The 26,712-nt window shown below is 39.0% G+C and overlaps 1 protein-coding gene across 1 annotated transcript in view; it reads left to right on the top strand.

Moving 5' to 3' along the window:
- LOC126482302 (laminin subunit alpha) overlaps window positions 1–26,712 on the top strand; it is a 365,291-nt gene that overhangs the window by 303,339 nt on the left and 35,240 nt on the right. Inside the window, exons 45-47 of the mRNA XM_050106331.1 lie at window positions 13,018–13,299; window positions 17,389–17,602; window positions 20,015–20,347. Coding sequence (XP_049962288.1) covers window positions 13,018–13,299; window positions 17,389–17,602; window positions 20,015–20,347 — 829 coding nt within the window. The remainder of the gene's footprint in view (window positions 1–13,017; window positions 13,300–17,388; window positions 17,603–20,014; window positions 20,348–26,712) is intronic.

Below are 26,712 nucleotides of genomic sequence, written 5' to 3'. Positions count from 1 at the left end.
GGTTCGATGATGCCAGCTGTTAAGTGATTGTTTATTTGTTCACAAGCCACTTTCATGAGTTCTGGCTTGAGACGGCATGGTCGGCAAGAGATAGGTGGTCCGTCTTGCAAGCGAAGTTTGTGGGCGGTGCCGTCTGTAACCACAGAAATGCGCGATGCGGTACACGAGGCGACTGTCTGTGGTATAGTGTGTGTGGCGGTCGCTAGGCTGGGTTGTGGCGCGGATGGCAAAAGTTTGCATAAGTGCCAACTGTTGGGTGGCTGGGAGTGACAAAGAAGTGAGCTACGCGAAACAAGGTTGGTACACTGTTTATTAGTAACTGAAGGTGCTGCTCTCGAGCTTGGTGACAGTAGCAGGCACGAATGAATTGCTGATGGCGGTAAATCAAAAACATTAACCTGCGCCTGGGAAGTTGGCTGCCCAAGTGAGGAGGGGGATGAATGTGCACTCGAATTAGCACAGTTAGAGCTGGCGGTACACGGACACTGTACAGTTTATGCGGCACACGGTTACAAATGCATTCAGGCACGAGAACACTGTAGTGGCACCGACTAACCTTGTGTGTTGCCGAGGTGTCGTCTGCTGCAAGCTGCTGCCGTGCTGAAGATAACTCGTTACTTAAGTCGTTGAGGCGACGGCGTAGCTCAAGTTGTTTCAAGCGCAGGAGTATAGACTCGACACGCTCCATGAGCCACTTATTTGTCCATGAAAAGAGCTCAGAGGAGGGGTTATTACACTTCCTAGCCAGGTGGACCTGTTTAGCAGTACTATTGACACTTGACGAAGCACACGGGATGTGTTCCTGTGTGGGATGGTAGAACACTGTATTCTTGATGAGGTCAGGCCACAGTTTGTGGTGTCATAGAAAGTCAATGCCCAAAATGGGATTGTTGATGTCAGCCACCAGGGAGGACCACTTCAGGTTGCACTCAGGCGAGAGGGACACTGCATATGAAGTAGAACCGAAGCACGACAAACTAGATGAGTTTACAGCTGTAGTACAGTTTTGTGTAGTCACATCTTTTTGGCAGCAAGACGAGATGGAAGTAGGGAAACATCTGCGCCCGTGCCGATGAGTAAGTTTGTGCCAGAGTTCAAGTCACGGATGTAGACTCGTTCATTCAAAGCATTAATGTTGGACGCAGAATGGAGCGTGGGATGGCACCTGTTGTTTATATCGCAGGAGGTGGCACCAACCTGCGGTTGAAGTTTGGATAGGAGCACAGCGGTTTACAATTGTGTGCTTGTTCCCCAAATTTTACATGGAAGAAATAGTATTTATGGGTGGACGTCTGCTCCTGTGAGTGGTCAGATGGCAGCGGCCCAGAGTCTTCCGCGGAGTCAGATGTGCTGTTGTTGTGCGGATGTGAAGGTGCCGGTAGTGCAGCAAGCTTGACAGACTTACGTTAGTGGGGCGTCCACGTTGGGGCCCTGGTTGTGGTTGGAAACTGGCATAGCTGCTGGACTGCTGGGCACGGCGTTCATGTAGTAGAGCGGAGTAAGCTCGGTCAGAGGTGCGCAAGCATTCGCTATTTGGTCTATCTTTGTAGGCGAAGATGGCCGTTTGGACAGGCCGAGGCAGCTTTTCCGTCCAAATCTCGGTGAACATGGCGTCTGGCATGTTGCATTCACAGATGAGAATTTCAAGGCATTGCCACAGCTGGGACGGAGATCTGTCACCAAGGTGTTCTTCATAGATGAGCTGTTGAACGTTTTCTCTTCCTGTCTTGGAGATACGTTCCAGTATTGCTTGTTTAGCCATAGCGTACTTCTCGTTCAGAGGAGGTGACTTAACCAGGTCATATATTAAGTCGACACAGTCGTGGAGGTGGTTCATGAGGCATGTGAAATGGGCATAGTGCACAGACACTGAAAGTTTACTCGAAAAGGTTGAACCAGAATTCTGGGTGGGCAGGTTGGAATGGCGGAAGTATTGGTAGATTCAACGAACAGGTGGTCGAAGAATGTGGGCAGCCACTCGCGGTTACAGGAGTAGGAAAGTCAGAATTAACTCTGCGTCATGAGGGCAGTAGAGAGGAAGCAGACATGCTGGCTGTGTTCATAGTAGCTGGAGGGGAAACAACATCCGTTAGCAGGAAACCCGGCGTGGAGCGAAATGGGACCAGTTGTTGTGGCGGGAGGTCAAAGTGGTCACAGCGGTTGCTCGACAGGTTATTATGCAATTGGTTCTCCGCATCTGCAGTGAAATTGTCCATCACAGAGTCACTGATGAGCTTGGTGGAACCTGACGTGCTCAAATTACTGCACTGATGAACACTCGGAGTAACAGGCTGGCGAATGTCATTCACGTAGAGTGCAACCGGCACAGAGTGATACACACATGGAGCTTGCACATTCAAAAAGGCGCCCTGTTGTGGCACATTATGAAAACTATGCTCCTGACTATTTACAGTACTTGCATTAAAGTTCGGTATCAGTGTGTAGTGGTTTCTGGTACTGCTGTGCGGCAAAAACTGAAGCACTTTGGGGCTAACAAAGCTGGAGTCAGAGACCACTGGCATCATGTTCAAAACCACTGCACCTGACAAGGTCCCTGGGTTCTCTGGGCTATAGGACTCCAGAAATTCACGTTGGGCACCAACTACAGCTGGCGTGCTTGAATTTAGTTGCTGTTGCTGGTTAAAACCGGCGGCGGTGGCGGCGTGTTGTAGAAGGCCATTGTGTAGCGGACAAAGGTCCATGCGGAATGCGGAAGCCGGTGTGGTAGTCACTTTGTTCTCAGTTCAATGGATTATTCGAACTTTGGGGTCACCACTGAAGGAGATATCAAGGTGGTAAGGTAATGACCACAGTTCTCTCTTCTAATCATCAATACTTTTATTATGTGACAAACGTACAGGTCGGAGACTAGGCCGGAACTGAGGTCCCAAAAGTATACAAAACAAAGATCAACTCAAAGACATAACACACTTATGATGTTCTGGCCTATCGATCCGTGGATCGACGCCACAAGTACTTACTTTCAGTAGACAGGTTTTTTAGTACTGCTCATATCCACTTATAGAAGTACACAAAATTATGCTAGTTTCTGGCACAGCTGGTTACTTCCTTGGGGAGAAAGAAAAAAATAACTTGGGAAAGGTTAAACTAGAAGAGTAAGTCACTCAGAGTGCAGGCTGAGAGAAACTCAATGGTTATGAGGATGAGGTCTCCACCTCTCATCTCTACACTCGGGTCCCTCTCAACCTGGAATCTGAGTGAGACTTATCCTCCTTTTTTAACCTACCCTCTTTCCTTTCTAAAGAAGGAACTTAATAGTCCAAAAAGCTAGAATAATTTTGTGTACTTCTACACAGTATCCCAGAAATGTTACAAGAAACTTCCAGGGGTTATAGAGGAACAAATTGAGGTTAGGAACATAGGTGCTGGTGCCTGCCACTAGACTATCCCTTTGGCAGCAAAAGTGGCTTTGTACACTGATGGACTGTTGGCAGAATGTATCACAATTTTCTTTGTCATGTAGTGATCATGACTGATTACCAAAATCACCAGTGGAAAGAGGAAGGTAGCTGCTGCATAGAAAGGCCATGTCTTCTATGAATGGGATGCTCTGTTGCCTTGGTGGGTGATTGTTTTGGACACAGGTTTCCATCTGCTGTTTATTTTTCTCCTGCTGATCTATAAAGTCTCCAATGTTCTTTAGTATACAGGAGAAAAATAAACTGTAGATGGAAACCCTTGTCTGAAACCATCATCCACCAAGGCAACAGTGCATTGCATTCCTACGAGACAGAGCATATCTACGCAGCAGCTAGCTCCATCTTCTCCACTGGCAATTGTGACAACCAGTCACAATCACTGAATAACAAACAGCATTGCAAGATGTTTTGCCTACTGTCCGTCATTGTGCAAAGTCAAGTTTGCTGCTGAAGGGGTAGTCTTGTAGCAGGTGCTAGTGCATGTATTTTTGAAATGGCAGCATCATTGGATGATGTTTCCGGACATGGGTTTTTATCCCCAATTTGTTCCTTGAGACACCCTCTACAACCCATGGAAGATTGTCACAACATTTCTGGAACACCCTGTATAAGTGTCTAACAGTAGTACTAAAAATATTTCTTACTGATTGTAGGTACCAGTTCTATCTCACAATTATAGAAAAAAATAACTCTTTCATAAATACCCAAAAATTAAAGTACATGAGCTGTAGGTAAAACTGTCATTAAACCAAAGGTTAGTTTTGACATCACAGTACTTTACTAGACATGGTTGACATGGTCCTGATGGGGTTGGTATGCACTCGCTTTCCTGTAACCTTTGAATGGACTTCCCTACCCAACTATATGGAGACCCCAGTGTTACATGCACTCATAACCATAGTGCAATTTTGTCTTTTTACGTTAACAAAATCATTTCCAGACACAAAAGATGTAATGTGTGTCAGAAAATATCCCTACAACTGGCCAAGGATTAAGGTTGTGCAATGTTGGCAAATTGTCGATGCTGATTTCAATTTTATTATTGATGTCGAAATGATGATAGTTGATAATAATAGAGCCCCAGGACATCAATGTTAAATGATGAATATGCAGATTGGTGTAAAAAGTAACATACTAATACATATAATATATTTATTAATTATTATCTACTGCAATACTTAACATTACATATACCATGAATGTTTCTCAGTGGACTGTAATACTTATTTGTTATCTGTTTATAGTTCCACTAATGATCCAGGCATAAACAGATTATTACTGTTCATCCACATTTAACATAATGTGGAACTGTCCTTCATTTGTGTAGTGCATTTTGCTACACTGTAAGTATTAAAAAATAAAAAATAAAGTATCAACACCCTCTGACCTCACTTGTTGGCAAGTATGAAGTTCATACACTGCTGTATCATTTCATAATCATCATTAATGTTGCACTGTCCACAGGAAAATGAAAGGGAATTGAAAATGTTTATTATTCATAGCAGTTATCTTTCAAAGTAACAAATGAAACTGACATAACACAAACATCTGGAAAATCCTAATTGTGGGGCTGATGGCTTCCTTTAAATAAGTACTTACATTATGTAGATCAAATGAAATCTTAATGCATCAAAACCAGAAAATGTTATTACATAATTCAAAGAATTATTTTATCCATTACCCCACCCTCTTCCCCCATGACCACATTTGACAAGAAAGTGCTACACTAATACATATAATATATTTATTAATTATTAACTACTGTGTTGGAATTCGAGACATGGTCAAAAGTGATTTATTTAAATCGCTAAAAGATTATTTACAGTGGTAACAAGTAGCCTGGTTTTTTGCAAATATTGATGGTCAATATTTTGTCTTTAACATTGACATTATGAAGTTTCAAAGACTTGTCTATATGGAAACATCAATTTTTAAACACCCAACATCCCTACCAAAGACTGAACCCTGGACAACTGAATCGGTAGTCTGATGGAAAAGATACAGGGGAAAAACAGTTCTGCAGATACTATACTGCTCATATTTTCTATTGTAAATATTTGTCGTATATTTATTTATCAGCTGGTGATGATGAAATATCGAATCATGTAACAAAACAAGTAAGTGAACAAATAATCTCACCATTGCTGGACATTGCAAACAGCTCTCTCAGAGATGGAATTTTTCCAGAAAACTGAAGGTAATCACTGTACAAGAAAGGGGATAAGGATGACCCCAACAACTACAGCCCAGTTTCACTGGTATCAGGTTTCTCAAAAATCCTGGAAAGGCTTATGTTGTTGCTCTTGTTGTGGTCTTCAGTCCTGAGACTGGTTTGATGCAGCTCTCCATGCTACCCTATCCTGTGCAAGCTTTTTCATCTCCCAGTACCTACTGCAACCTACATCCTTCTGAATCTGCTTAGTGTATTCCTCTCTTGATCTCCCTCTACGACTTTTACCCTCCACGCTGCCCTCCAATACTAAACTGGTGATCCCTTGATGCCTCAAAACATGTCCTACCAACCGATCCCTTCTTCTAGTCAAGTTGTGCCACAAACTTCTCTTCTCCCCAATCCTATTCAATACCTCCTCATTAGTTATGTGATCTACCCATCTAATTTTCAGCATTCTTCTGTAGACCCACATTTTGAAAGCTTCTGTTCTCTTCTTGTCCAAACTATTTATCGTCCTTGTTTCACTTCCATACATGGCTACACTCCATACAAATACTTTCAGAGACGACTTCCTGACACTTAAATCTATACTCGATGTTAACAGATTTCTCTTCTTCAGAAAAACTTTCCTTGCCATTGCCAGTCTACATTTTATATCCTCTCTACTTCGACCATCATCAGTTATTTTGCTCCCCAAATAGCAAAACTCCTTTACTACTTAAAGTTTCTCATTTCCTAATCTAATTCCCTCAGCATCACCCGACTTAATTCGACTACATTCCATTATCCTCATTTTGCTTTTGTTGATGTTCATCTTATATCCTCCTATCAAGACACTATCCATTCCGTTCAACTCCCTTCCAAGTCCTTCGCTGTCTCTGACAGAATTACAATGTCATCGGCGAACCTCAAAGTTTTTATTTCTTTTCCATGTATTTTAATACATACTCCGAATTTTTCTTTTGTTTCCTTCACTGCTTGCTCAATATACAGATTGAATAACATCGGGGAGAGGCTACAACACTGCCCCACTCCCTTCCCAACCACTACTTCCCTTTCGTGTCCCTCGACTCTTATAACTGCCACCTGGTTTCTGTACAAATTGTAAATAGCCTTCCGCTCCCTGAATTTTACCCCTGCCACCTATAGAATTTGAAAGAGAGTATTCCAGTCTACAAATGCTAGAAACATAGGTTTGCCTTTCCTTAATCTAGCTTCTAAGATAAGTCGTAGGGTCAGTATTGCCTCACGTGTTCCAATATTTCTACGGAATCCAAACTGATCTTTCCCGAGGTCGGCTTCTACTAGTTTTTCCATTCATCTGTAAAGAATTTGCGTTAGTATTTTGCAGCTGTGACTTATTAAGCTGATAGTTCGGTATTTTTCACATCTGTCAACACCTGCTTTCTTTGGAATTGGAATGATTACATTCTTTTTGAAGTCTGAAGGTATTTCACCTGCCTCATACATCTTGCTCACCAGATGGTAGAGTTTTGTCAGGACTGGCTCTCCCAAGGCTGTCAGTAGTTCTAATGGAATGTTGTCTACTCCCGGGGCCTTGTTTCGTCTCAGGTGTCCAGTGCTCTGTCAAATTCTTCACGCAGTATCATATCTCCCATTTCATCTTCATCTACATCCTCTTCTATTTCCATAATATTGTCCTCAAGTACATTGCCCTTGTATAGACCCTCTATATACTCCTTCCACCTTTCTGCTTTCCCTTCTTTGCTTAGAACTGGGTTTCCATCTGAGCTCTTGATATTCATACAAGTGGTTCTCTTTTCTCCAAAGGTCTCTTTAATTTTCCTGTAGGCAGTATCTATCTTACCCCTAGTCAGATAAGCCTCTACATCCTTACATTTGTCCTCTAACCATCCCTGCTTAGCCATTTTGCACTTCCTGTTGATCTCATTTTTGAGACGTTTGTATTTCTTTTTGCCTGCTTCATTTACTGCATTTTTATATTTTCTCCTTTCATCAATTAAATTCAATATTTCTTCTGTCACCCAAGGATTCCTATTAGCCCTCGTCTTTTTACCTACTTGATCCTCTGCTGCCTTCACTACTTCATCCCTCAAAGCTACCCATTCTTCTTCTACTGTATTTCTTTCCCCCATTCCTGTCAATTGTTCCCTTATGCTCTCCCTGAAACTCTCTACAACCTCTGGTTTAGTCAGTTTATCCAGGTCCCATCTCCTTAAATTCCCACCTTTTTGCAGTTTCTTCAGTTTTAATCTACAGTTCATAACCAATAGATTGTGATCAGAGTCCACATCTGCCCCTGGAAATGTCTTACAATTTAAAACCTCGTACCCAAATCTCTGTCTTACCATTATATAATCTATCTGAAACCTGTTAGTATTTCCAAGCGTCTTCCATTCATACAACCTTCTTTTATAATTCTTGAACCAAGTGTTAGCTATGATTAAGTTATGCTCTGTGCAAAATTCTACCAGGCGGATTCCTTTTTCATTTCTTACCCCCAATCCATATTCACCTAATACGTTTCCTTCTATCCCTTTTCCTACTACTGAGTTCTAGTCACCCATGACTATTAAATTTTCGTCTCCCTTCACCATCTGAATAATTTCTTTTATTTCATCATCTGCAGAGCTAGTTCGCATATAAACTTGTACTACTGTAGTAGGCATGGGCTTCGTGTCTATCTTGGCCACAATAATGCGTTCACTATGTGTTTGTAGAAGCTTACTCGCACTCCTATTTTTTTATTCATTATTAAAACTACTCCTGCATTACCCCTATTTGATTTTGTACTTATAACCCTGTATTCACCTGACCAGAAGTCTTGTTCAACCTGCCACCGAACTTCACTAATTCCCACTATATCTAACTTTAACCTATCCATTTCCCTTTTTAAATTTTCTAACCTACCTGCCCGATTAAGGGATCTGACATTCCACGCTCTGATCCATTGAACGCCAGTTTTCTTTCTCCTGATAACGACGTTCTCTTGAGTAGTCCCCGCCCGGAGATCCGAATTGAATATTTTACCCAAGAGGACACCATCATCATTTAACCGTACAGTAAAGCTACATGCCCTTGGGAAAAATTATGGCTGTAGTTTCCCCTTGCTTTCAGCCATTCCCAGTACCAGCACGGCAAGGCCGTTTTGGTTAGTGTTACAAGGCAAGATCAGTCAATCATCCAGACTGTTGCCCCTGCAGCTACTGAAAAGGCTGCTGCCCCTCTTCAGGAACCACATGTTTGTCTGGCCTCTCAAAAGGTACCCCTCCGTTGTGGTTGCACCTAAGGTACGGCTATCTGTATCGCTGAGGCATGCAAGCCTCCCCATCAATGGCAAGGTCCATGGTTCTTATGTATAAGAGATTAATTGATTATCTGGACAAATACAAAATTCTCATACTATCACAGCATGCTTTCAGAAAGGTGGATCTACAGAATCAGCAATTGCCAATCTGACAGAATATATTATACAGTCCTTAGACGAAAAACAAGTTGTATCTGCAGTGTTTCTGGACCTCTCCAAAGCATTCGACACTACTGACTGTGAAATACTGATAAGAAAATTAGAAAACTATGGTATTTGAGGGGAAGCAGTGAAGTGGATAGAATCATACCTATGCAAGAGGAAGCGATGTGTATCAAAAGGGGATGTATATCTAGTCAGAAGCCAAAACCATCAAGTATGGAGTGCCGCAGGGATCGGTAATGGGGCCTTTGCTGTTTAATCTGTTTGTTAATGACATAGATGTTGAAGAGAAAGAGAAGAAATTAATGCATGTAGATGATAAGACAATCCTGAACAATGACCAAACTGTGGCACAGCTTGAGAGAAGAGCATACATATCTGCAAACATCACAACTCAATGGCTTCTGGAAAATGGACTTGTTATAAACCTTAAAAAGACTATGTATGCAGTGTTCAGAAATAAAGAGAAGGCTGTGCACATGGGTTTAGAGGGGAGTAAACAAGACTAGAAGAAGTAGAATCCATTAGATTTGTAGGTCTTACTGTGTATAACAAGCTGAAATGGAAACAACATTTTAATTCTGTGTGTAAGAAACTCAGCTCCATCATATTTATAATGAGCAGCTAGCACAGTATGCAGATAAACAGTTTCTGTGTACAGTATACCATAGACTTTTCGAACCATACCTGCAGTATGGAGTGGTAATGCAACACTTCACTGACTGATGATGCTAGAAAAAGGACCCCAGTTCTCAGGTATCAAATTACTAAGGGGTGCCATTTACCTGCTTTATTATCTTGTTGCTCATCCTTGGTGTCAGCGTACCGTGTTGCTATACTGGCTGAAAAATAGAGGGGTGGAAGTTTGATACTGACTACGTAAATGATGTAGCTGACAGTTGTACAGATGCATTTCATACTTCTTTACTTTCACTGTATGTGATGTTCACCTGCTTTATTTCATTGTTGATTGCACTTGGTGTCGGTGTACTGTGTTGCTATACTGGCTGAAAAATGGTGGGGGAAGGGGGAGGAAAGTTCAACCCTGACTACTTTAAATGATGTAGCTGACGGGTGCACATTTGCATTTCGCAGTTCTATACTTTCACTGCTCACAACCCTCCAATAATACACTGTTATATAACCAGTGCAGTATTGTTTAACTTTTGATAAGCCTCATTAATAGGTTGCAGGCACATATCCACATACTGTTACAATAGTTCACTGTTGAACGTCTACGAGCATTAAAAACCTAACCACACATTTCACAGTCTTTCAAATAAATTGAACAGGCACTGTAAATGCTTTAACACATGGCCTATTGGTGTGAAACATATTTCACGGTTAAGTTGATGCATTGTTGTTGTTCTAACCAACACAGGTTTCTTGTCTGAAATTCGGCCGGGGACTGACTGTCTCGGGACCCAAAACCAGGCTCTTATATATCCTCACAATAGTAGGCACGCAAACAGTACTTTTGACAAAACTATTAATTACTTTGGAATTAATCAAGAGCTGGCTTTGCTAACATGTTTTCAAATAGAGCCAAATACGTAGGTTGGAACTTAAATAGTGGTAACACTGCTGTGGAGACACTATGCAATGGAATCTGCTATTGTCGCTGATAGCACATGCTGACATATATACCTTACCTCCGAGTAAATGGACTCGCCTGTCCCACATTACTGGCATGGACACAATCGAGGGAAACAGTCACTTTTGAGTGAGAAGTCCAACGTAATGGTGTCACTATGTTTTTGAAACAGGTACAAAGGAGTTGTATCTAGATTAAATGTGCCAGAGGTTGTACAGCACAACAGTGTCATCAAGGTCTTCAGGTGTATGGGGAATCGGCATTGCCGTGCAGAACTGTGGCACCTTGGGTAAAAGCCTTCAACAAAGGTTGGCAAACTGTGGCAGACATGCATTGGGCAGATCATCCTAGCATGAAGAGGAAGTGCATGCTGTTCTCGCATTAGTGGACAGTGATCGACGCCATACAATTTGCGAGCTCTCCCACGAAACTGGATTAGTGCATACTGAAGGAACGCCTGGGGAAACGAAAAATTGCGTCACGATGGGTTCTGCATGACTTGACCGAAATGCAGAAATGGATGCGTTACGACGCTGCTCATATGCACTTGGAGTGCTATGAGTGCGAAGGAGAGGCCGTATCATAACATTGGATGAGACGTGCCACATCGTACGAGCCAAAACTGAAATGCTAATCCAACGAATGGTGTCATTATGGGTCACCACGAAGTCGAAAGTAGCCCCAGTATGATGAAAGTTATGCCAATTCTCATGTACAATTGTGATGGTGTTATCCTAACGCATTACATTCCTCCACGGCAGACTGTCAATGCACAGCATTACTGTTCATTTTCGGAGCATCACATGCAACCAGCTCTGCGAAAGAAGCGGTGACTCTTTCTGCGCAACCCACCCATCATTTTGCATGACAATATTCGGGCACAAACAGCACAAGCTGTGGCTGCTCTGTTTGGTCGATGGGACTGGGAAGTACGGTACCATCCAAAGTACTCCACGGACTTAAGTTCTTGTGACTTTGATTTGATTCCGAAGATGAAGGAACCACTTTGTGGGATTTGCTTCAGAATTGTTCCAGAGATTCAACAAGCAGTAGACCACTCCATTCACACCATCAACAGAACAGGCTCTGCTAACGGTATACTATGCCTTCCACATTGCTGGCAACAGGTTCTACACAATGCTGGTGACTACTTTGGAGTAAAGTAACAGGAGCAAACATGTAACTTTTTTGTATTGGTTGTGAATAAATAGTTGCCACTATTTAAGTTCCAACACTTGTAGACCCTTTAAGAATACTATCAGTTGTTCCTCCAAATGTTTATAATTAGTGCAGAAATTATATTTGTTTTTAAGTCAACAATAGAATTCTTCTTCTTCTTCTTCTTCTTGCGTTACGACCTCTGTAGGACCATGGGTAGCCCATTCGTGGACTGCATTTTCCTCTTTTTCTCCCAGAACCTCTTTATTCTTTCTCTTCTCCTCTCCCGCTCTTCTTCCAAGATCTTCCGTTTCCGTTTTACAAAACAATTACTAATGTCACCCTATAACAAAAGATATTAACTAGGAATAGTCAAAATAAATTAGAAAACCAATTACATACATACAACTAAGCACAAAATTAGACCTGGTGGTATATATTTTAAGACTGAGGGCCAACCTTTCTCTTTTATGAAAACGTAGATTATAATCAAGTATATTAATAGTAATTAGTCAAAATTGATAAAATGAATTTTAAGGAGGCAGATGGCAAAACAAGAGGGGAAGTAAAAATATCCCAGCTTGCTTTGTCACAAAGTCTGCCTAAAAAACTGCATGACAATGTACTTGACACTACATTTTTTCGAAGAATCTAAAACACTATCTGGTGGAAAAGGAATTTTACAGTGTTGATGTGATAATGAAGGTTTTTGAATCTTTGACGTGTCCTATATTATATGTATGTTCACTGTACACCATGTAATCATACAGGGCAAAATAAAATTCAATTCAATTCAACTTTTGTTAACAGTGATTAATTTTTCTTTAATGTCACTTGTTACTCGAGATAAAGAGGGTGACTTTGTAGAGCTTTTCTTACACTGTGTCCATTCGTTGTGTAATTAATAACCCAAAACTGATTGCACATATTTTAATTGACTTAAATTCTAACATTCTTTTTTGTTCTTGAAGTTTATTGATTGATGTTGCACTTCACAAAATGAGGCAGCTGAAATATTATTAGTGTTAAGTAAATGAGTCAGAAGTTGCAGGAAAGATTTGATGAAATTATACAAGTATTGCATTCTGGTATTACAGGTATGTTTCATTACTGTACATCATAATTTAATATCAATACTTTTTGTTTTGTTTGACATTAGCAGTTACCTGAAAGAAATTTCATTTATTCAATATGCTTTCAGGACTGGCCTTATAGCTAAGCTAATTATACGCCATGAAGGTCCTGGTGGACAAGAAGAAGTGTATGAGAAAGAAGCAGTTCTCACTGGCACACATTCTATCTTAAATCTTGATCAAGAGCAGTCAAAAATATTTGTTGGTGGTTATCCAGCAGACTTTGAGATGCAGACTGCAATACAAACCCCATCATTTCATGGAGAGATAGAAGGCCTTGTGATTGGAGATACTCCAGTTTCTCTCTGGAATTTTATAGATGCAGACAAAATTAGTGGAGCAAAAGAAAGGTGATTGTAACTTTACTACCAAACAATATTCTTGTTTTGGATCTCACATCAGATTAATAATAAGATAAGAAAACATAAGGAACCAGTTGAATTTCATAGATATACAGTTAGATTTATTTGTCTTTTTATGTGCCAAACAAATAATTTTAGAGACATTGTTATTGGACAGGCCTGATTATAAAGCTTAATGGGCAGTGTGTTGGATCATATACTGTAGGCCTTCACAGTTGGTATTTGCATCCTTGATGATTTTTGTTATATGGATAATAGGTTGCTCTAAGGCATATTTCTAGCCTGAGGTTTCATCTTTTAATGCTGGACTCATCATCAGAGGCTGCATGCAATCTTAAGCAAACTCAACAAACCAAGCTATTTGTATGTACTTGCAAAATGCTCACATGATATCATCAGACCACTTCCTGAGAGCATGGAGTCACATTAAGTTGTGCTGTGGAGCTTGTAGTGTGGAAGATTTGAATCTTTTTGATTTATGTAGCATTAAGTGCCATAACTCATATTAGTTCCAGTCCTTCTTCCTGTCTATGAAAGTTATTTTTGTGCTTGAATTTCTGTGGCCTTTCTGTACATCCTAGCATAATAATGATAGAAATATAGTATTGGAGAAATGAATTTGATGCTTCCCTGGCCCAGTGCATTATCTGCTGCTGCCTATTTATCCATGTTGCCCAGAGAATTGCTTTTGTTTTGTATAAGTAGATCGTTAATGTTGTTTCACTTCTTTTGTGGTAAGTGATTGGCATATGTCCTTTGCATGGACATGTATAAACAGTTAGACTCGCTGAGCTTGTTTATGTTTGAGTCTTTATAGCCTCTGATGATGTCTCCAGCATTAGGGGATGAAATGTTAGGTACAGAAACATGCATTAGATGATGACCTAATGGCTATGCAACAAGTATCAACAATCATCTTGATGTTGAAGCTCTTTTGTCTGTGTTTGCTTTAACAATAACATATGTTTTTGAGTGGGGTCCGCCTTCAGCAAAACACAATTTTGTTTTTTGTACTCGACATGTTTCACTGCAGTTGCAGCATCATCAGTGTTTTTTTTATTATTATGGCTGTTAAACATAAGCAATGTTCTTTACTTTTTAAATACATATCAATATTAGTTTCTAAATCATAATTACAGGTTTTTGAAGAGCACATAAAATTGTGTATTCATACCTTCTTACCACATGGTGTGGTTTTCCTCCTGTATTGCGTTTTTACAGTGATGGTTTTTCTTGACAGTTTGTCACCTGCAACTATAAACAACTTAATTTAGGCTAAACATTTACGCCAAAATTAGGAATTCTAAACTGTTATGGCTATGCCTGAGATTAATAATTCATGTGCAAGGTGCTTGTACACTGTTGTATGAAACAGAATATTTTAACACACACTCAAAGAGAAACTGAATGTGTTCCCATAGTTAATGCCTCCTGTAAAGGAACTGAATATTTGTAACAAAAGACAACTCACTACATCAGCTTCCACAGCAACAAATACATGGTGGTAACATCCGTTTGGAAAAGGGGAGATAAGTAAGTGTCTTCTAATTATAGTTACAGACCCCACTCATGGTTAAACATAATGTTATGGCTATGCCTGAGATTAATAATTCATGTAAAAGGTTTTTGTGTGTGTGTGTGTGTGTGTGTGTGTGTGTGTTTGTGTATCTATTTACATTATGTTTCACCTGCCTGGCTTTCCCACTCCTCTCCTCTTTCGCTCTGCTTCCCTCTCACATGCCTCCTCACCTTCCTGCCCCCCAACTACCCAACGCTACACCTGTTAGCAGTCTAATCCCTCCACACTCCACCAGACAGTGGCCTTCTCTTCCCGCATCCATACACTGCTATCACATCCTGTTTCCCACCTCTCCCAGATTTCTGCTTCCATTCCATTAGACAGTTGCATTCTGGTCTGAGCTGCCGGAAATGGCGATCATTTGTCCATGAAGTTTGCTTGTTGTGTGAATGAATCTGTGTGTGTTCTTCTTTTCATGATGAAAGCTGTTGCCAAAAGTTAATGTGTAAGTTTCTTTTAATTGTATCTGTCTGCAACTTACTGTGACATCTTTATGGAAAGTAGCAGTCTGTCTTTCCCTTCCTTCCTTCCTTCCTTGCTTACTTGTTCCTCAGCTCTACAGCCCTTGAAGGGCCTTGGCCTCCATCACAATATCGTGTCATTCTGTCAGGTATATGGTTTTCTGCCTCCATCCTCCGACACCCAGATTTTTCATATCTTCTTCAATTCCACCCTCCCATCTCTTTCTGGGATATCCCTTCCATCATCTGCCTCCAGTGTTGCCATTAAAAATCCTCTTACATGTTCTGTCTTCCTCCATTCTGGCCACATGTCCTACCCACTGCAGTATTCTTATTTTAATGGTGGTGACAATGTCAGGTTCTTTGAAGTGTTGTTCTAGTTCTGCATTTGTATAGATGTGCCAACCTTCTTGATTGTATATTGGGTCATGTATCTTACGCAGAATCTTTCTCTCCAAAATGTTAAGGATCCATTCCTCATTTGCAGTCATAGTCCACATCTTGGTACCATACATAAGAACTGGTCTTATAGTAGTTCTGTAAACAAGGATTTTAGATTTTCATGGTAGAAGCAAGCTCCTAGGCATGGGTAGTGTGGCAAAATAGCATCTGCTGCCTGCTGCTATCTTAGCTTTCACTCTAATGTTTTGGACGACTTGAAGTGGTGAAGTATGTGTGCAAACTTCAACTTCTTTAATGATACAACTTACTTGAGATGGTTAGCCAACTTTCCTAGCTGGTTAGCCTGCTGCTGCAAACTCCCTTTCTTCTCTTCTCCACAGTATATTGCTGGAAACAGGAATTTCTCAAGACTCTTTCTACTTATAGAAATAAGTAGACGTACACAGTTTCTTTTACTTCACTTAACGATGTATATTTAAACATCAAACTTTTACAAATCTCACTCTCCATATGAATAAATACTGTAAAGTAAGTCTCCCCACGTGTTAAAATGTTAGGAATGCAGTTACATTTACAACAGTGTTGGCTTGCTAACCATGGCTCTTTTATATAGAAATCATTCACCTATCTTGCCTCGAAGCAAGTTCGAGTTAAAAGTTACTAAAAATCTTTTTCCACTCAATTGTTCTTTTGTCACTAACAATAGTCACTGTGACAAAACAGCACAGAATACCACAGAAGTTCCTTGGTTCTGCCATGCACTTTCGTTACGACTTCCACGGCGTGACCGCCAAGTACTTGTCGGTGCTGTTTGACTGCCGTGTCTTATCGTCTTTGTACGACAAACTTATATTGGTTTTTCTAGTTAATTGTTTTATATATTCATCTGTATAGTCTTTTTAATCTCAAATACAGCATTAAAGATTATCTTCAGTTCTAGTGAACTGTTAACACATTCTGTAAGAGTAGTTTGTGGGAATTATTTCGTTGTGTTGGTTTATAACCTTACTGTTCCTTGTATTCTTGAGAATTGTCTTTCTTGATGGAATCTACGAACATTGTGTCTATATGTGTGAATTAATTAATATTATCCTCTCTGCCTAAGAAGTTAGTTCTTGTTTCACTTCTTAATTTATTATTTCAAATATTTGAGGCAGACTAATGTACTGCATAGGATGAGAAAAGAAGAAAACTGAAGCGTGGTGCTGTAGAAGGTTGTTGAAAATTACTTGGTCCGATAAGATAAGGAATAAGGAGGTTCGCCACAGAATCGATGAAAAGAGGAACATATGGAAAACACTACAAAGAAGAAGGGACAGGATGATAGGACTTGAGTTGAGACTTCAGGAAATAACTCCCATGATACTAATTGGCACAAGATGGGATCATAGTGGAATACATTGAAATTTTTCTTTGCTACAGTGTAGTTATCATTTCTTAAGGGCCATAACAATCATCAGATCAAAATAAAACAAGGATAGATACAATTTACCTCATTAACAAATGAACTGAATGCCAGTCTAAATATACATTAAATGTTATGTGTGTGTTGTATTCAGAATTATTTGAAAGTATTTGTGATGTGCTATAATTGTGAACAATACATAAATGTTTATAAAATGATTCTTCTTACAGAGACAAACTTGTGAACCTGCAGCAAAGTACTGGATATAGATTTGATGGTAGTGGATATGTACAGGTGGCTGGCAAGTCTTACAGCCTGAAGCAACAGTCTGACATACAGCTTAGTTTCAAAACATTTGCTAAAAATGGTCTTTTGTTTTTGGTTGGCAGAGGAAGCAAATCTTTCTTGTCAATAGAGCTGAGAAATGGAAGTGTCCTGTACCAGGTAAGTACATGACCTCTTATAAGTATGAACAGCTTCTTAAAAGGTTACTGTGAGCTATGTGTTACCCTGTTCACAGATTCCTAGAGTAGCCTCTCAACCCCCATTTTCACTGATGGTGTGGGATCTTTTCACAAAGGGAACATTTTTTTAAACTATTTGCTTGCAGTAGTATTATGAAGTCAACTCAGTATTTACAAACTCAATATAAGCACAATATACTTATCTGATGTATGAAAAATTGTATACTGATGGAAGAGTTCGGAGGGCATAGCATGGGAGATTATGTTACTATGTAGTCTGTACATGCTGCTCTCACTTTAATTCTGTACAAAGTGGTACCAACACAATAGAAATTATGTAGAGTCATAAATTGTACCTTTCCTAATCAGTAGAATTGATATGTAATTTTCTTTAGGCCACAACTGCTTCAGCACAGAAAGCATTTCTTTCAGATGTGCATATATTTATTTCAGTGTTCATTTGTTATATTTTTCCATTTTCCTCCAGAAAAAGACTCATGTCAGAAAAAGAAAATGCATATGAATTATGACATTGTTTGCAAGTGAAAGCACTTAGAGTTTGGAGTCTGTTACAGTGAGCTAAGTGCTTTTTGTGCTTTTGTGAAATTTAAGTCTAGTTTCAGTGGTTTTGATCTGGAAATGGGAACAAAGCAGGTTACATTTTCTCTCAAAAGACGTATATATAGGATGTGTTGGAGTAGCTAGTTTATGCAACAGAGGAAAAATTGTAGTGGAAATGATGTAAAAAGCTTTCTGACTTTGAGGGTCAGTTACCAGTAACAAATCAGAATACTGTCAGGGACAATCGATATGTGAGCACAAATCTTCTTTAATCTCTTCAAATGATACAAATTCTAGAGGTGGAGATGCTGGGGCAGGTGATGCGTGCTGTTGCTTCTGCACTGCCAGCCATTACTAGTGATGTTCATCTTGCTAAATCTGGCAGTTCTCATGCTGTAGAACATGTTGGAGAGCTAGTTGCTGCTGGAAGTGGATTTCATTTTGTGCATGACACTTTTCTTGCTACCACACTAGCTTCTGAATCTCTTGTTCCATTCAGCAGTCTGATGTGCAGTCATAGAGTAAGTTCCTCATTCCCAATTTTGTTTGCAGAAACATATATTTGTTGAAACACAATGAAAATAAATGTGACACATAATGAAAATTTGTTGCAATAAGTATGAGGCAGTGCTGAACAAGATTCATGCAAAATTCTAAACAATTACCAGAGGCATGACCTCCGAAGTACAGAAATGATTATCTAAGCTGTCTGGCAGCTAGTAGCAGTTTTCATGTAGGCAAGCAAGTGAATAAGTGATCGGAATTATCCACCGTGTCTTTAAAGAATAGCTACAGCTAACAGCAAAACTCATGTGCACTTCACATTTTTCCCTAATAATCTTAAAAAATGCATAATCTAAATCATTTGATTCAGGTACGGGAGTCATGTCAAACATTTGTACTAAATTTTCACCAAAAACAGAGACCTGATGCTAGCAGCTATGTGCTACTAATAAAACAGTTTTTTTATAAGGAAAAAATCTGATGCTAAGTTACATTTAGCTCAAACTGTCAAATTATCCTTCATGAATTCTTCTAGTGCACTGCAGTGGCATCTCATGCAGTTTGGCAGAGTCCAACTATTTGTCCAGAGATATTGCAGTTACTTTTATTAGAAATACTATACTGAATTCATAAATATGTTGTGCCCACCTTACAAAGAGTGCCACTGGTGAGTAATATATGTTGAGCTGTGACATCAGGTCTGGTTCAAATGATTAATTGCCAGGAATGTTCTTCAGGCTACCAAACACATGGTTGTAGATATCTTGGCAGTAACAGCCTGTAAGCAGTGGTTAAAACATTTGCTGTACATTCTTATTTCTCCCAATATAAATTTGAGAGTTAAATATCAGTAGGCCCCAATTCTACAACTCCACCAATTTATAAATGAAATGCCAGGATAGTTAGTTTTTTGGATGTAACTAATGATGAGGCACTGCATGTTGCATGAATGTGGAGGTACAGGATATCTCACCTAAAGAGAGAACTGAGCCCCTTCTCAAAGCATTGTAGTTTCTTTGTTGTTTTTGAAACTTGACAATGTCATTATTTCTTCATTTTATTTTTGGAATGATGTTTGTGTTCCAAGGGGAAAAAGGAAGAAGAAGTAGAGTTTAAACACATTACCTTCTATTCACAGTTTACAAATGATCAATATCTAATTTTTATGGTATAAGTATAAATTTAATTTAGCATATAAGAAGTTTTGTCTGCGACATATACTGCATGGTTTTCATTAATTGAACACTTTTGCAGTTGATAATAATAAACATACAATTTAAATGTATTTCTTAGAACAAAAGTGTATCTATGTTACCTGTTTCTACAGTTCAATTTAGGACCTGGCCTTCTCAGCATAGAGTCACCAAAAACGTACAATGATGGAAACTGGCACACTGTTGGTGCAATACGTTACCACCAGGATGGTGTTCTGAAGGTAGACGGAGAGAAGATATTCCAGGGCAAAGCACCAGAGAAAGCAAAGGATCTGAAGTTTTGGGACAACTTATACTTTGGAGGCTATCCAGGAGAACATAATATTGTATCTGTCACAAATGTTGACTTTGATGGATGTATAGATCATGTCCAAATTGAAGGAACACCTGTTGATCTCAGCCAAAATACTGGTGCATTTGGAGTTACTGCTGGGTGTCCTGCTCGGGTAATTATCTAAAACTCATATCCGGCATGATTTATGAGACTCAGTGTATTTGTTTCACAGTTACAGAAAATGGTCTGATACATAAGTTTGTGGAATGAAAACACACACACAACTTATCAACATTTTGAATAGCATTACACATGATATAATTTACAGATGAAAACCAAAGAGAGATCTCTCATAGCTCACTTGTTGCCAAGATACTGCAATATCAAAAAATTAAAAAGGAGAGGAATACAAACACAACTGCAGCAATGAAGGCAATAGTAATGCCAGTTGTACAAACAGATGTATGTAACAGAACCGGGATGATTGTACTTTCAAACCATTGCTCTTTTTCCAGTTTAAGTACACTTGTTTGCACACACAGCCCCACAGATACCAAAACACATTGACACTGCATTAGCTTCAACATTAGTGATGTCTCTGTACTGTTATGCATGTCTGTGTATCATCCATAGATTAGATTCAGGTGACTGATTGTCTCACCTCATTATTGTTAAGTGTTTTCGTCCTGGAATTTTTGTTATTGTAATATAACGAGATGGCTCAATTGAACTTAGAAACCTTTTCTCTATTTTTCTGCCTCAGACCACACAAACTTATTTACTTATGAGCACAGGCCATTCTGTAAAATGGTATTGGGCACGTCAGGTTTATATGACATTTGAAAAATTACTAGTTTCAAAATTATACAGCTACATGCATATACACTAGACTGTCACTAATCTGGCCATTCCTGGCACATATGGGTACCGGATTAGAGGAAGTGCGGTATTATTGAGTGTCTGAAATTTATTTTATTCATTTATTTTGCTTTTTATTTATTTTCAAAACATAGGGGATATAGTGTACGGTACTTTATTAAATCGAAAGATACAATTTTAAAACGTAGAGGTTATACTTTATTAAATCCAAAAATACATTAATTTTTAAAGACAACTTAGTCCTTGAGTTATACTGTACATAATTATACAGTTGTATCTCTTACTATAAAATATGTCCCTAATTTTTAACTGTCACAATGATGATACGTGATGGTGGCATGCTTTATCAACCAACCGCTTTACAAGCATTACATAAGTACTGCATGTATCTGGTTGTTGCATAATGTACTCCAGAAAGACCGTGGCAGCTTCAACACCAAAAATGTGAGAAATCTTCATGCTCTCACCTCCTGTGTCCTCTTCTTCATCACTTTCATCATTACTTTCTTGCACGCTTTTGATTATTTCTTCATCTGTTAAAGTCTGGTCCGTATCACAGTTTTCCTCATTCAGCCACTTAGTGACATCTTCATCATTAATTTCTTCTCCTGCTGGAAGGTTGTGGAACATGTCAGTGTATAAAGTAATTGATAATTCCAAATTGACTGGCTCATCACTGTCACTCACTACTGGATCCAGCTTGGCATCAATAGATGGCCACAATTTTCTCCAGCTCTTCATTTATGGTAGCGCTCTTCACTTTATGCTTCTGCCACTTGGAAAACAACATCACATATGTTAATTGCTTTCCATGCTTTCAGCATAATCTCGATAGAGTGGTTTTCACTTCTGTTCAGCAAGGAGATGAGAAGTGAATGTTGATAATGATGTTTAATTGATTCCAAAATCCCCTGATCCATGGGCTGAATTAGGGCTGTCACATGGTGTGGCAGAAAGAGTGCTTGTATACCATCGGACTTTAGAGAAACATCTGAAGGATGACTGGGAGCATTGTCAATTAAAAGGATAGCTTTTAGTGAAAGCTTTTTCTTCTTTAGCTCTCTTCTCACTGCTGATACAAACATTTCATGGAACCACTGAGAGAATATTCGGCGGTCCATTCACGCTTTCTTTTGATTGCAATACTGCACTGTTAGAGTGCAGTCAGTGTGTTGAAAACAACGTGGATGTTGGGATTTTCCAATCACTATAAGCAGAAGTTTATGACTCCCATTTACATTACAGCACACAATTAATGTTATGTGCTGTTTCTGTTGCTTGTAACCATGAGCTTCCTCCTCATTCTTGGCAGCTAATGTTTTTGAAGGAAGTGTCTTGTAAAAGAGTCCTGTTTCATCAGCATTATACAAGGCATCAGCAGTTAAATCTTCTTCCTTTATTATCTTCCGTATCGTGCTTACAAACTCATCAGCATCCTTATCATTAGTTGAGTGACTTTCCTTGGTGACTGTCAGCTGCCAAATGCCATGTAGTTTTTTCCAGTTTGATAACCAACCTTCACTTGCTGCAAACAAGTTACTACCGCCAAGTTGTTTGCTTTTTCCTTTATAATTGGGCCACTGACTGGAATTCCTTTACTGCATTGTTGTATGAACCATATATAAACAGCTACGTCCAGTTCTTCATTCTCACTCTTTAGCATAACCTTCCATTTTCCCAACTCACTATCCATTTGTGTTGAGTACTGTCGAATAACATATTCTTTCTTTTTGATGTCATAAATAGTTGCTTGTCCAACATTGAACTTGGCAGCAATGGCTTTCTGCGTAGAACCTCAATTTAACTTACCTAAAATTTCAAGTTTCTGCTTGAGGTCTAACATAACTAGTTTCCTTTTAGAAGACATGATTCCGAACTGTAAAGAAAGCTACAATTTCATATACAATATATAAATAATTGTTTAAGTAAGCATTGTTCTGCACGATAATTCATTGTGCAATCGTTTTTGGATGTGCGCCAGATTACTGAGAGGCCGGACTACTGAGGGCCGGATTAATGAGAGTCTAGTGTATCAGTAAAATGAATGATTTCTTCAAAACTAGCCTCTAAAATACAACAACCTTTAAAAAGATCTTCAAAGTATTCTTTAACACTTTATGGATGAGTGAAATTTTTTTTGCCACACGGAGTGGCCGCGTGATTTGAGGCGCCATGTCAGAGATTGCACGGCCCCTCCTGCCGGAGGTATGAGTCCTCCCTCGGGAATGGGTGTGTGTGTTGTTCTTAGCATCAGTTAGTTTAAGCTATTTTAAATAGTGTGGAAGTCTAGGGACCGATGACCTCAGCAGTTTGGCCCTTAAGAATTGACACACATTTGAACATTTTTGTAATTTTTGGTTTATTTTTGAAAATGCAAGTTTTCTATTATTTTTCTATAGTTTGGCAAATTGTTGTATAGACAACATCCTGCTTTTAAAGGCTCGTTGTCAGTTAATTTGAACCAATTTTCTTCAATATGATAATCATTTTTATTTCTTGTGTTATAGCTATGGATATCTCTATTTAACAATGCAGCATGATTACTTTTTACATAAATGTTTCGTACATGTTTAGTGATGTTACTATTAATATGTTTAGTCCCTGAACATATTAACAGTAGCATCAATATACATGTATGAAACAAGAATTTACGTAAATAGTATCATGGCAGGTTTTGATCTTTTAGTGACTCTTCATCAGATGAACTGAATACTTTACATTGTAATTGATCAACAGACCAGGATGGAAGAGGTGCTCACATTGTGAGACCAGGATAAAATTGTTACAAGATAGTAACTGTGTTTCCCTGGTGTGTGTGTGTGTGTGAATGCAGAAAGATTTTATCTCCTGTGAGATTATTTTCTTGATCTGTATTTGTAAGTTGAGTGGTGTATGCTTGGCTTGTTTTTTAGATATATTCAAGCATGATTGCTGTAAAAAATTCATAAAATATTAATAATCTTGATCATACTTTTAAAAATGTTCACTGATCAACATTTTTATGAGTAACAAAGTTTCATTTGTAAAAAAGTTCAGCAACTTGATGAAATGTAGCACTTTTCTGTTAAGGTCCATCCCATTTTGTCACACTGCAGCTCTGTTTGCTAGAAACCAGAATGACTTGTCACTTCCAGTGCTCTTCCTTTTTTTCTAATAATGGAAAAGCAGTGTATTTGGAGAAAACTGAGGAAGTATTGTGCTTACTCATATCTTGTGTGATATATTTCATATGTTTGAGTTCTCTGTTAGGCTCCTATTAGTGAAAAAGTAAGATGGCCCAAACATGAGGTGTGAGAGGCCTACTGAATGATTATTATAGAAAAATTTAGAGATTCTCTATTTGAAAGCTGGCAGCATTATGTAAAAAAGTAATTTAAAAATGTTAAGCAGCTGCTGTTGCTTGGTATTGTAAGAGTAACTTGTTTCTCTCTGTCTCTGGTCACCCAACTGATGTGGTACGCTAAATGTAAAGACATTCACCCATGAAATAAATGGAAATTACACTACTATTGCTACTGGACTACCACTGTAGCAAGAACAAATGCGGTAAATGGAACGTAGTACTTTATAGAGAAACATGTAAGATGCAATGAATGACCAGTTGTGCATAACACTGAATACATTGACTGGACCATAGTAATACAGGTTACAGAATAGGCTGATCACTCATTTGTGAGCGCTTAAATAATGCTGTTTCTTTGGTGGCTCAATAGAGCATGCCAGGGGCTGACCCAGGTGGCCTCTATAAGCAGGCCTGTGACTGTATGGATGCACTATCTCTGAAATTGTGCGTGTCATGAGTGAAGGTACATCAACTACTAATGAAAATACAAATGTAACATGTAGATTTTTCAAAGAACTGAAGTATTGTACATGACAGTACAATGTTAATATTTATCTAGTTGCACAAATAGTCAGTCAGATCATGTTAAGGTTTCATTGTTGTGCAAAGATTGATAACTTGCTTTAAAAGTTCAGAAATATAAAACTATGCACTTTGCAAAATTAACAAATTTAGTATCTTATGACTGCAACATATGTGAGTCACAATTGGAATCAGTCACATTGTACACATAAAGAGTATAGCAATTTTTAGGGATACAAAGTGGAATGATAATATCAGCAGGCTGCATCTCTGATTGATTCTAGAATATTGCTCAAGTATATGGGATTCATACCAAAGAGGACTATCTACATCTATACTCAGGAAACCACCATGCAGTGCATGGCAGAGGGTATGTCCTGTAGTACCAATTATTAGAGTTTCTTCCCATTCCATTCACATATGGAGTTTGGGAAAACTCATAATTTGCATGCCTCTGTGCATTCTGTAATCATTCTAATCTGGTCCTCATGATCCACTTGTGAGTGATACGTAGGCAGTTGTAGTGTATTTGCAGAATCATCATTTAAAGCCAGTTCTTGAAATTTTGTTAATTGGCTTTCTCAGAATAGTTTACAACTGTGTTCAAGAGTCTGCCAATTCTGTTTCTTCAGCATCTCTGTGACACTCTTTCATGGGTCAAACAAAGCTGTGACCATTCGTGCTGTCCTTCTGTGTGTCTGTTCAAAATTCCCTGTTTCTCCTATTTGGTATGGATCCCACAGATGTAAGCAATATCCTAGACTGGGTTGCATGAGTGATTTGTAAGCAATCACCTTTGTACACTGATTGCATGTGTTGCTGATAAACTGAAGTCTACCATCTGTGTTACCCACAACTGAGCTTATGTTATTACCCACAACTGAGCTTATGCGATCATGCCATTTCATAAGTGTTACACCCAGGTGTTTGTAAGAGTTGGCCGATTACAACTGTGTCTTGTGGATATTATAGTTGTAGGATATTACATTTTTTCATTCTGTGAAGTGCAAAATTTTATATTTCTGAACATTTAAGACAAGTTGCCAATCTTTGCACCACTTTGAAATCTTACCATGATCTTGCTGAATATTTATGCAACTTCTTTCAGACAGTGCTTAATTGTAGATAACTGCATCATTTGCAAAAAGTCTGAGGTTATTATTAATTTTATCTGCAAGGTCATTAATATACAATGGGAATAGCAAGGGTCCCAACACACTTCCCTGGGGCTCACCCGCAGTTAGCTCTCACATCTGGCAATGATTCTCCATCCAAAATAACATATTGGGTTCTTCCTATCAAAAAGTCCTCAATCCAGTCACAAATTTCACTTGATACCCCTTCCTCAATCCAGTCACAGATTTCACTTGATACCTCTTATAATCGAACTTTTGACAATAAGCTTAGGTGTGGTACTGAGTCAAGTGCTTTTTGCTAAACAGGAAATACTGCATCTACCTGACTGCCTTGATTCAAAGCTTTCAGTATGTCATGTGGGAATAGTGTGTGTTGAGTATCACATGATAGATGTTTTCAGAATTCATGCTGTTTGATGTGCAGAAGGTCATTCTGGTCAAGATGCCTCAGTATACTGAGGTATGTCTGAGCTTAGAATATGTGCTAAGATTGTTCAACAAATCATTGTCAAGAATAGTTGCTACTCACCATACACTGAAGATTCTGAGCCACAAATAGGCACAACAAAAAGACTGTCAGAAAGGGAGCTTTCAGCCAACAAGGCCATTGTTAAAAAAAGACAATATACGAGATGCGATTGGAAAATTTTAAGAATG

This window comes from Schistocerca serialis, chromosome 5, assembly GCF_023864345.2.
Source record: "Schistocerca serialis cubense isolate TAMUIC-IGC-003099 chromosome 5, iqSchSeri2.2, whole genome shotgun sequence".
NCBI lineage: Eukaryota > Metazoa > Arthropoda > Insecta > Orthoptera > Acrididae > Schistocerca > Schistocerca serialis.
Note: the sequence above shows the minus strand (reverse complement) of the source record. Positions and strands in the feature narration are given on the sequence as shown.